We start from the raw sequence: 12,712 nt of genomic DNA, 5'->3' as shown, positions 1-12,712 counted from the left end.
TTTTACAAATCTCCCAAATCGGCGACCAGCCAATGTTTTCTTTTTTGAATGTGAAATAACCCGTTTTTGTATTTTTATTTTTTCTTCAATCACGATGAGATTCCTCAAATTTTTCTTTACTTTTTAAATATTTTCAAGAATTATTTCGTAAAATTTGTTTTATAGTTATTTGAATTATTATTCATTCATGTTATTACAATACTTTGTATTTAACTCGAATGTGAAAAATATGCAATGTGATATATCGATCCAGGCTTTGCAGGTGTTCTCAATTCTCACGTGCTAGATTAGGTCGCAACTATCGTTTTCCCGCCAAATTTTTTTTTGTAGAGAAAACTTACTATTTACAATTTAAATAGGTATACGCAAATTTTCCCACATCTTTATGATTAAACAAACTAATTTTATTGTATTTTACGAAACAATATCAAAAATTATAAATAAACTGTAAGAGAGTTCCATTTTATATTGATTCTATCAAAAATAAATCTAAACTGTCTATAGGAAAGTAAAAGATAGGCATATTTTATTCAGTCATCAATTAAGATTTTAAAAAAACTTTTTTAGTACACTGTTTTTCATACACGATCGATGCTCGGTGCATGATGGCGGTCTACACATGCAGTGTTCGATAGGAAGGGGATTGTAAGGTCGTTGGCAAAGGGTTTTAAAGGAACAAAAGGACGAACGGACTGGTTTCGGGACAAGTCTTGACAACTACACTGCTATTTCCGGTTAAGGAACGTCGAAGGCTACCGTTTATGAAACGAATTATTTACCAGTTGTCCCCTATATGTGGCTTAATAATCCGATTGCCATCGATATCCGAATAAGACAAAAAGATATCAAGCGAATGTCAGTAATAAATTGTTTTATATGTTGAAAGTCTTTCTTCCATATTTGCAAAAAACCTAATAAATATGTAGCTACGATTAATTGAAGAAAATAAAAAATTTAATCAATATATAGAATTTTAAATAAACTTTACAAGGGGATCATGACTCTATCTTCTCCGAGACACATTTATTTTAAATAATTCTTAGTTCCTCTATATTATATTGAAACATTAACGGAAAATAACGGAAATGAATAACTTTATATGCATTGCAAGTGCAATAAAGGAAACGTTTGAGACATTCAATCGGTCGCTTATTTCGTATGTGCGGCACGTTCTACGCGATAGAGTGAGACCGATTGGAAGATTCAATCAGCGAACGCTGCAGCCTCCGATTTGAGAACCCCTCGAAGACGTTTTTGTCCTTACCGGTGTCGGGAACGGAGGAGCGCGTCGTAGAAGAGGGACTATGAGGGGAATCGAGGGGTTTAGCCCGTTTTACCTTACCTGAATGTAGGGGCAGAGTTTTCGGTCGCGACACAAAGGTGCGCGCCCCAAGGATCCCTTGACTTCGGCTACCCGGATGAGCAAACATCTGCGTCAGTCGACGACGAGATTTCGCCGCGAAATCGCGCGCGCCGCTTTCTCGAAATCTCGCAGAACAAAGTCGGCACATTCGCGTTCAGAAAACAGTTATCTTGTCAAACGGTGATGGATAAAAACATTATAATTGTCATTGTTTCGCGTCAGAAATACATTTATTAATAGAATAATTTAAAAAATTACACTGACCAATATAAACTGAAAAATTTACAATTACGCATAATGTGATTGTATTTATTTTGTGTTGTTTAAAAAAGAATTTTATTTGAATTTGTTTGAAGCGTGTTAACATATACACACATATGTGATGTATGTAACTGACCGTGTAACTATAGTGTCAACAAAATTGTAGGAGGATGAAACCACAATCTTTAATTTACTTAATCGTGATATTGTGCCGAGTTACATAAAAAATTGTAACATAAATGAAAATTTAAAAGACTGTTGTAAAAAATTTATTATTGATTCTACGTATAAATAACTTTTTAGTATAAACTTGAAAGATATTTTAATGGAATTTCCGATAAATATTTATACGATGTTCATGTTAATTATTATCATCAAAATGTTAATGCCGATTTTTAGTTGAACACATGAAACCGTAATGCACTGATAAAAACTTTACTCGAAATCTGGAACAAACGATATATTACTAAATAATATGATAATTTACAAAAATAATAATTTATAAAGAAATTAATTATTAATAATTCAAACTTAAAAATTAATAATTCTTAATTCAAATAAATAATATTATTTGAATTTTATACTGCCGTTTCAAAGCAGTTTAAAAGCAATTATAACCATAGTCAAAACTAAATGCCAAAAATATAATTTCGTGACTTAAAACATAATCTAAATAATTATTAATCTCAATATTAACGAAAAAGTCTTTATAATGAAGTCTCATATACGGTAAAATAATACAGAATTAGCATGTTTTCTAGTATACGTATATATCATACATTTTCAATATGTTTTAATTGATGCAAAGCTATATAAAAAATGATTTATCCTAGTTTTGATTAGATATATCGCTCTTAATTTAAAAAGAAAACAATTTATATTCGTGCGCTTGACAATGAAAGTCCGTTTATTCATAGCTTGTCCATGCGCATTCCATGACTTTGCTATCATTCCATAATGAAAGAAACAAAATGCATTTACGTAATGCATCGATTGGTCATTATCCTTACCAATGCATGGCACTACTCATCAGCTAAGTTGTGAAATTCCGTACGATCACGGATAAAAAATGTTCGATCGAGCACTTTTTGATCGTTTCATCACTTGTAACCATTTAAAGGGCTTTTTAATTTAAATCACCCACCGGTTGGGATCAGTCGTCGAGTTCTGCAAAGTTATTTGACAAGATCGAAAAATGTATACAGCACCTCAGGTACGCTAGAGATGTCGCTTTCGAAGCTTTAGGAATACCTGAGTTCAAATCCAAAGAAACTTGGGTCTTGGGTTGTACCATTCATTCATTTGTTGGTTAACAGCTGCCCGAGGAATGTCTTCAAAATGTGCAAGTGCGTGAAACGTGACTCATATCGAAATTGAAATTCTTCTTCGTGATTTTGTCTTCGCAAAAATAATGCTAGATGTTCGCCATCTAAAGAATCACTATACGGAAAACTCAGAAGATGAAAGAGAATGTGAAATATTTCGATACGTGAAAGTGCTCATTTTCTCGAGAATTTTTTACCTGTAAATGATTCATCGTACGGTTCCAATTGCCCAGGGAAGATTCTCAAAGAATCCAGTGAACAACCTACCGAGGAATGTTAAATTGAGGAATGCGTCATTATGAAATTTTTGCACGCTAGTCAGCTATAAAAGATACATTTTAATTAAAATTTATGAACACATTTTATGAAGAATAAAATTCTGAAAAGAATAACTGAGGATTTCCACCGGACTTTCCAACCAAAATTCGAGACATAGTCACACGTGATTAAATTGCATCCTGACATTGGGCAAGCTTTATCTCACATGCATGTGCACATGCGACATCTTATTACGACGATAATATGCTTCGACGTCACTCATCTTTGACCTGGTAACGGACAGCACATACATTGAAAAAACTTTGCACGTGCAAGCAATGCGCCTGATTTTAAGTGATGAGCGAATCTTAATTATATGATTCTCTTGTACGCTCCTTATGTAAAAATTTAAAATCGTGGAAACTACTAAAAATAAATGTTCGCAGAAGACATGTTACAAGTAAGTTTACAATCATCCAAAAATAAGTTCTACAACGTTTACACGTTGGATACTGCAAGCAGTTATATCTTACAATTATTTTATAACCGCAATAAACCTGCATTTCTGTTCTGAAACAGCTCGGTACAGAAGTAAGATAATATTTAGACAATAATAGACAATATAAATTGAGCAAAAAATATACACGTGTAGAATATTACGATAATACTAATAAATTAATTGATAATAAAAATTCAATATAATATTTAATTTATAACTTTTAAAGGTATCAGGATTATCGATTATCAAATGACAGATTATTTGAAAAATGTTTTGCTAATGAAATATTTTAACATCCTAATATACTTTATCTGGCAAACGCGCCGCTTTATTTTGCGATGTAAAAAATACTATAAAATTTAATAAAAGTGTTCATAAACACTTATTCGGCCTTTTTCACATACGGCCGAATTTACTCGAAACCACGCGAATGTTGAGAAGAAAAATGTGCGTCAAGCCAATGGAGGAGAATGAAGATGACAAAGTTGTCAGCATGATCGTCAACTATTTTAGTGCGAGGGTAAATATCGCGCGGACGGCTATCGCAAAAAACCAAGGCTTCTACAAACATTCGCAAAGTCTATTCGGAAGATAGAGAGAGGAAGACAGAGAGTGCCGAATTCTTTATTAAGAAACTCTATAATTTTATTGCTCCTATCGTTACGTTTTCTTTTCAAAATACTTTTCTCGTTTTTTAATATGTTTAATTTACATATTTAATTTACTAATTTATTTTATTTTTTCTTAAAATTGTAAACTAATATTTTCCCCCCCCCCCCCCCACAAAATTATCTTGGCTACGCCCATATTCCTTTTACTTTCATTTATAGCTATACATACAATTTCTGTAGACACAATTGCTATGTCACTAAAAAGATAAAATTTATACATGCATTATGTTTTTTCACGAAATGCTCACAAATTGTGAACCGTATACTAAATCCTGTGGATAACTCTTAACCAAGTAAGTTTTTTCTCATTTACAGAACTTCTTTTCGAAGCGATCATTCCGGTCGAACCCTTTGAAGAGAACGAAGAGCGTAACGAAGCTCGAGCGGCAAAAGCAACGTGGCGCCGGTCTCCGAGGATGCCGTTCGCACGAGTCTCTGCTGTGCGGTCAGGCGGTGACCTCGATGGACCTCGCAGCGGTGACGCCGCTGCATCCGAGTCTCCTCGGCAGGCCCCACTGCTTCCAGGTCACACCGAGTACTGGCGGGCCGAAGTATTTCAGTTGCAGAACCGCTCACGAACGGGACCAGTGGTTGCACAGGTCGGTTAAATCGGGTTGCGCATTGCTTTTTATTTATCGCCCTGCCGCACGCCGCGCCATAAGCAGTCGTTTTATTTTTATCATGCGAGAATAATGTACTCAATCATTTCGAAACTGAATACTATACGCGACGCTCTAGATTTACCGCACAGTTTCTCGACTACGGAGTCCTTGATAAATACGACATTCGACTTGAATTACGCAAAGTTGAAGAAGTGCTCATCTCGGTAATACACTGCAAACGGATCGAGAGTCAAGAGAATATATACATATGCAAACTAGAACATTATCATAAATATATACTTTCAGTATTTATGTCATTACAATATCTAATTTTGAAGTATAACAATCCTCAAATAAATCTATCAGGAGACGCGATAGTGTCTCCGGCCATGTTCAAAAACTGAGAGACACTACAAGTCTCTTATATCATTATTCGATCTTTACTCGATCCAAAATTTTATTCATGTGATAAGCAGGGACGTACAAGCTACAAATTATCTATTTTACTGTATGCGCAGCTTAAGGAAATCCGTTCAGCCAGATGCGGAACAGACACGCAGAACGGACAATTCGCTGCAAATCTGGTTACTGGAGGCGAAGGGCGTGCCCGCGAAGAAGCGATATTTTTGCGAGGTCTGCCTCGACAGCACCTTGTATGCGCGAACGACTGCCAAACTGAAGGCCGACTTGTGTTTCTGGGGCGAACACTTCGACTTCCATCATTTACCTTCTGTCAACACCATCCAGGTGAACCTGTACAGGGAAGCAGACAGGAAAAAGAAAAGAGACAAAAATGTGTTAATCGGTAAGCACTCGATCACGAAGAATCTTAATATTTTTAAATAACTTAAGTTAATGATCAAAATTTTTATTTGATATCATTCATACATTATACATAGAAAAATGTTCGATTATATACATGTATAGATATAAATTTAAAATGTGATATATATAAATCATATCATACATATGAAACCAAAATTATACGAAATAAATTATCACGATCGTAACACGGTAATAAATGCAATATGCTCATAATGATATACATACCAATTGTCTTTTCTAGGTTCCGTCAGTATACCAGTGCACAATGTGACATCGCGTTACTTAACAGAGAAATGGTATACCGTAGTAGGTGACAAGGGACCTCTCAAAGACCCTCCTGCTCTAAGAGTAAAATGCCGTTTCCAATCAGTTGACATATTGCCAGTTCAGGTCTATCAAGAGTTTCTGGAATATCTGAAAACTGATTATGCATCGCTATGCGAAAAATTGGAACCTGTTATCGGCGTCAAGGCGAAAGAAGACATTGCGACTGCCTTGGTAGCGGTGATGCAACGGGAAAAAAAAGCGCCGCAATTTCTCGCTGATCTCGTCATGATGGATATTCATCGAATAGGTCAGTCTTCATGTAACTAATAATTACGTATAAAACTGTTAATATCTCTTAAGCTTTGTTTCAAGCGCGATTGTGGTTTAAAATTTTTAGTTTATTTCTTTTTTATTTTTGATTTGTTAATTTGCAATTTTTATAATTCTCACTTTGTATTTATTATTATTATTTCAGATGATGAAAGACTCACTTTTCGAGGGAATTCTTTAGCCACGAAGGCAATGGAAGCTTACTTGAAATTGACCGGAGACAGATATCTACAAGAAACTCTAGGAGCCGTTGTGAGAGGTGCAGTCGAAGGCGGTGATTGCGAAGTAGATCCACTCAAGGTCGCTTCCGTCGCTGCGTTGCACAAACAACAACAGAACCTTCGCAACGCCGTAGAGCTGGCTTGGAACAGAATATTATCGAGCCACGCTCATTTTCCGCTAGAATTACGCGAGTGCTTCCGCATTTTCCGTGAACGTCTGGCCGATTTAGGTCGCGAGGACATTGCAGACAATCTCATCTCCGCATCGATCTTTCTAAGATTCCTCTGTCCCGCAATTCTCAGTCCGTCTCTCTTCAACATTACTCACGGTAAATCAAAACATTAATTATATCTCAATTGATTTTCGATCAGTATGGATTGTTGATTACTACACGCATTATATTTGTATAGATTTATAAAAACATTCATTAATTATAATTGTAAAACAAAGATTATATGAAAACACACTTAATGCATAAAAATTCTTAAAAAAATCATTTCTGCTTTAGAATATCCTAATGAAAAAGCAGCGAGAAATCTCACTCTGGTCGCTAAGACTCTTCAAACGCTTGCGAACTTCACGAGATTCCAAGGCAAGGAAAATTTCATGGAATTCATGAATGATTTACTCGAACGCGAGGCTCCGTCTATGAAAAATTTCTTGCAGCTAATTAGCGTAAGTATCGTATAACATTTTATTTCATATTTTATTTCATATTTAATTTTATTATCAGATTTCTTCTTGAATAGATTAATGAAAAAAAAAAAAATATTTTTACAAATTAAAACTATAACTAAAATCAAAACCTAACTATAATTATATATAACTACATGTATAAAAACATGTGTTTTATATAAATATAATCTTTTTGTTCATTCAACAGAATCCACTGCCAAAGGATGCACCAACTAATAACTCGCTTGAATTTGATGGGTATATTGATCTGGGTAAACAATTGTCTCTGCTGCACGCTCTTTTACGCGAAAGTGTGGCAACGATAGCTCCATCCTCGCCATCGATGCCACCATCGCGATTACCCGAGATCCTCGACAGAATCTCTATAGCTTTAGATCAACCAGGTCCGAGTCCCGTACCCACCACACATCGTTATCCGAACTTACAAAATAATATTTTCCGCTACAATGATCCGACGATCGTCAACAGCAACTCGAATCTCTCCATTTCGGCCACGTCGACACTGAGCAATCATAGTACTATAAATGGTACAATCAGGGATAGCAATGAGGTGTTGCAAACTAACACTCTAGGTCACAACAGTTCGCGTAGTCCAAACGTCACAAGAGCAGCGACCTTACCGCGAAACGCTTACATGCCAACGAATGGCAAGCTGCAGCTGCAAATCAACTCCGATGATTATCCTTTAGAGCCGCCGGCGTTCGTGTCGCGTTCGCCGACACCGATCACGCGGCAACATCGACCGCTTGGTCCCAATCGATCTGGACCAGGTTACAGACTGACAACCAGCGCAAGCCTGGCAAACGTCAATCACTGCCAGACTCATCCAACAAGCCCCACACGTTCCGAGAGTCACAACAATCTAAAGGATTCCAATTACAATATCACCACGTCCCCTCAAAGCATCCAGTCGAGTAACGGTAGTATTGTTTCTCAGCAGCAGCAACAGCATCGGCACAACATCGCACGTCTCGCGCAAAGTCTCGATATTCACGATCGCGAAGACAATTTTAATCATAACAATTATAACGTGTCGAGATCGGCCAGCCGGAACCATTGTCACAAGGAAGAGAACGCTAATCAGACCCAACAGCGCAATTATAACAATGTCTCGAAGACCACAGTAAATGCTAACGTGGTCGTCAATCCACCTACGAATCTCACATTATCAATCAATCATCAACCCAACAATAATTATAACACTTCCAAGGGAAATAACGCGTCCGCCAACGGTAATCTTGATGAGTTGTCTGATTTACTGAGATATGCGGATGATGAAGTGTCGGAATCCAAGTCACAGAAGGGCTCGCAAATTTCCATCTCGCAATTGAGCAATGTGGCTTCCTCGGGTTATCAAAGTTTCGCCGCCTACAGTCAGAGCTCCAGTCCGGTGGATCTCAGTAGTAACAATGCAAACGCGCACATTCTCAGTACGGCGCCATTGGCATTTGCCAATCCTGTTTACCATATGGACTCGAATCACGCGAGAACAGGCAGACGAGGCAGCAGTAGTTCGGAAGAGAGAGATGGTAGCGGCGGCGGCGGCGTTGATAGTGTAAGAGGCGTTGATCTAAGCCCCTCGCCACCGCCCAAGAATAACGTACGAAATCATCAGAGGAACGGCCAAAACCAATGGCGACAAGGCAATCAGACTCACAGAAATAATTCAGAACACACGCAAGATGTTTGCTGCACGAAGCTCCGAAGAAGACTCTCGCTCGATTCTACAAGAGATCTATCGGACACCAGTGAGGAAGAAAATTGCCCAAACAGGAGAAGCAAATCTCGCAGTCATCGAAGTATCGATCAGGTGAGCTAATATATGAAAAATACTTGCAATTTGTTTTACGCACTATGAGTAATTAATGAGATGACTATAAATTGAATTAACGATTGTTTCTTAAACATGGAGAAATCTGCAACTTTTCAATTTTTTAAAGTTGTAAATAACAGATTCTTTACTTTATTATGAATCTACTGACTACAGCATATAAATGATTATAATTTTCTGTAATCGTCTAACGAATATTTCTCTATACAAATATTCTTTCTATCTATCCTTTGTAACTAACACGTCATGTTTCCTCGTTTCTAGTACGAAGTGGATCTGTATGAAGTGGAGAGGCTACAGAATAGCGTAGATCGGCTGCGATTGCGCGCGCGATTAGGTGCCAACGAGGATGCCGATTTAGATCTCGCGTCCGACAACAACATGAAGAGCATCATTTCCAGGTACTTCATCTTCATTTCCGCACTAACGTTGCTAACCCATTATCGAGTCTTTGCCTGAGTGTGAACCCTGATATCACCGTGATCATTATCACCGTTTCTACATTTTTTTACTTCGTCTTCTCGTTCAACCACTCGATCTTCCATATCCTCATTTCTCGACTTATCGTGAGATTCATTTGAAGTCTCCATAAAGAAATTCTACAGTCATATACATAGAATGGCATTTGAATTGACAACTTTCGTTTAATGTTATATCTAACAAAAATATACAATTTTATAATATTTACAATTTGTGGTGATGGACGGATTAAATTTTATTGATATAATAAATAACGCGATATTAGATATTAGTTTTAGAATTATTGCCTATTTCGTGTATATTGATAACGATAGTCATCTAATCGCGTGTACCACTTTTTCTATGTCTAACGGAACTAATGGGGAAACACTCACTCGTATATGAACGGCTACTTTATCGAAACGATGTATGTTTAACTGATTGTGTGTTCCTGTGCATTCTATCCGCTGCATTTGGTATACTCTGGCTTGATCTGGACCTTTTGGTGTAAGAGTCAATTATATTTATAAGCTTTTCTTACATTTTTATATTCACATGTTAGCTCATCGTGTTCTTTCTTGGTTTTCGAAAATTCGCCACTCAGAATTAAATTCGGAACGAATTTGTTTACCGTTTTGATATTACGGACCACGAAACGTCTTTTTTATCAATTTTTCACCGAATTAGCGCTCATCGAACATCGACACATCTCATGACTCACATTTCAACACATTCATTTTGATCATATGCACGGATATTCAATGACAGAATTATCCAAGTATATCGCAAAGAAAGAAATGTCCGGGTACCGTATGTACATCAAACAGATGTTCATGGCATTTGTATCAAACTCTCCAATGTGTGGACATTTCTTTTTTCTCTCTTTCATTATACATACATACATACTCGTTATGATTATGATACAAAGCAAACATATATAGTTTCGGGGGAGACCTTATGTTCCAGTTATCCTTTTCCAAGAGTATATTAAATTATGCACCAAACACTGTTGCTTCTTATAACTTTGTTTTTATTTCTTGATGTTGTTTCAGTAATTATGCATTGCGTTGCGCTTGGTTTTTTTTCAGCTTCGCTGTAATGTCTCTCGGTTTCAAATAGACGACAGAATTCCATCAAAAATTGAATATTTTTTCTCAAAGTAAAATTATACAAATTGAACAGCAGAAGCTCGAGAGAGTTAATTCGGCAGAGCTTAATTCCTCGACGCTCTTTATTCCTCGCATAAAACACAATCATTCGAAATAATCTTTTCGGCATATCCAAATATGTATAAGCTCTGGAAGAATAAAGATCGTTTCAAGGGACATTTCAGATGAGAGGAGCTTTAGTTCTTTTATCGAATCTTTTGTCAAACGTTTCTCTTTCTTTCTGATGTCATCACGCATTCAATCCCAATTTAATATTTTCTTTTTTGCTCGCAGGTTAATCTCCGTGGAGGAGGAACTACGTCGTGAACAGCAGAAGATGTCGGCGGCGTTGTCGTATAAACAGCGCGTGATCGACGCGCAGGAACAGCAAATAGCTGCCTTGGGTGCCGCGAACTCACGTCTCATGTCGACAAACGCGAGTCTGCTTTCGGCGCTGAGCAAGCAACGCTACAATGCCAAATCTCAGGCCAACAATGAAGCTGCACCTCTCCTACAGAACATCGCCGATATTGGCGAGCTTAAAAGCTCATCGTGTTAAGCGATGTTAGATTGAAAATCAAGAAAACAAGAAGAAATCTTCGAACGGAGAAAATGTTTTCTTTCATAGAAGTCTTGTACTGCAATACGCATTATAAACGACGTCATCAATGACGACGTTTATCTTCTCTGAATAATCTTGCAGCACCTCTATGATGTAGTCGATTTGTTGCAAGAGATAAGAATTCCAAAAGGGACTAATCATTAGTCAAGTCTATGCGAATTAACGTCGTTATTCGAAGGAAATAAGGGAAAATTCTTTATTCAGAGAAGTGCGAGGGGTGCATTGATCTTCTTTGGTTGCAATTTGTTGCATGAATTCCACGAATTATTTAATCGACACTCATTACCTTCCGATCTTGAGATTACGCGCTCGAAAAGAATGTTAAACATGCAGCGCGAATAGATCCGGTGTTGACCTGGACTCACGAAACTCGAGGATGCGGAGTATCGTACCAGAAAATAATAGATTGCGACATAAGAGAGAATTGCGTGCGAGAAATAGAGGCTATTTAGTAAATAGGCAAACCGAATAAGTAGACAACTTTCGTCGAATTTATATAATGTGACATAGCGTTAAGCTAGGTTTATTTGTAAGCGGATAAGAAAAAAATCTGCGACTCATCCAAGGTTCGATCGTGGAAATCGCTCTGATTACATGAATGACGATCGACTCGCGACAGTGCTGACCATTGAAATGAATATTTGTGACCGCAAGTCTTCTAACGGCGACTTTGCTTCGTTCGGCACGAACGAAACGAAAGTGGCAACGAGACTGAATTTTAATTTTATTCAAGTTGAAGATCCTCGATCAGCAGCGAAAAGCGAATCGATTGCATCTTCATTGATTCAATACGAATTATTTTGATCATGTCTATTCAATTAGCGAACGTATAAATAGAAATTGAACTTTATTGAAAAGTATGAGTCCCGAAATTCGTAAGAGTTTAAGTTAAAAAAACGTAGCTTGTTATTTGTATTTATCTCAATCACTTATCTAGAACATCTAGAATGATCATGAGTTTTATCAATTTTAGTTTACTGTACTAAAAATCAGATGGTATCTAGCAGTTTGCATTGCTTGCGCGACGAAAATTGATGTTCGATTCCAATTGGATCATTCAATTAAGAATCATACGGCAGCGGGCACTCAAACGGCACATGAAAAAGTCCTGATCGTCAAATCACGTATATGTTTTCTCCCTTGTTTCTTCTATTGTATCTACGCACAGACGCACGTACCGTAACAGTTTAGAAATAGTGTGATACCTGTGGAGTATAATATTAACGTTCGCGCCACATACGACATAGGAGCATCCTCGAGCACCGGAGATCGTTCTGCAGGACCTCGTGCCCTACATATTTATACATATAGGCGCGTCTATTTTTCTAGTTTG

The 12,712-nt window shown here is 37.1% G+C and overlaps 1 protein-coding gene across 1 annotated transcript in view; it reads left to right on the top strand.

The window, feature by feature from the left end:
• The window catches only part of raskol (Ras GTPase-activating protein raskol), a 60,741-nt gene extending 48,497 nt beyond the window's left edge, over positions 1 to 12,244 (top strand). The window contains exons 3-10 of the mRNA XM_018536940.1: positions 4,693 to 4,976; positions 5,498 to 5,784; positions 6,046 to 6,378; positions 6,547 to 6,951; positions 7,132 to 7,298; positions 7,507 to 9,129; positions 9,415 to 9,551; positions 11,052 to 12,244. Coding sequence (XP_018392442.1) covers positions 4,693 to 4,976; positions 5,498 to 5,784; positions 6,046 to 6,378; positions 6,547 to 6,951; positions 7,132 to 7,298; positions 7,507 to 9,129; positions 9,415 to 9,551; positions 11,052 to 11,316 — 3,501 coding nt within the window. The 3' untranslated portion in view covers positions 11,317 to 12,244. The remainder of the gene's footprint in view (positions 1 to 4,692; positions 4,977 to 5,497; positions 5,785 to 6,045; positions 6,379 to 6,546; positions 6,952 to 7,131; positions 7,299 to 7,506; positions 9,130 to 9,414; positions 9,552 to 11,051) is intronic.
• Positions 12,245 to 12,712: the final 468 nt, after the last annotated feature.

This window comes from Cyphomyrmex costatus, unplaced genomic scaffold (assembly GCF_001594065.2).
Source record: "Cyphomyrmex costatus isolate MS0001 unplaced genomic scaffold, Ccosl1.0 scaffold162, whole genome shotgun sequence".
NCBI lineage: Eukaryota > Metazoa > Arthropoda > Insecta > Hymenoptera > Formicidae > Cyphomyrmex > Cyphomyrmex costatus.
This window is presented reverse-complemented; position numbering and strand designations above follow the sequence as displayed.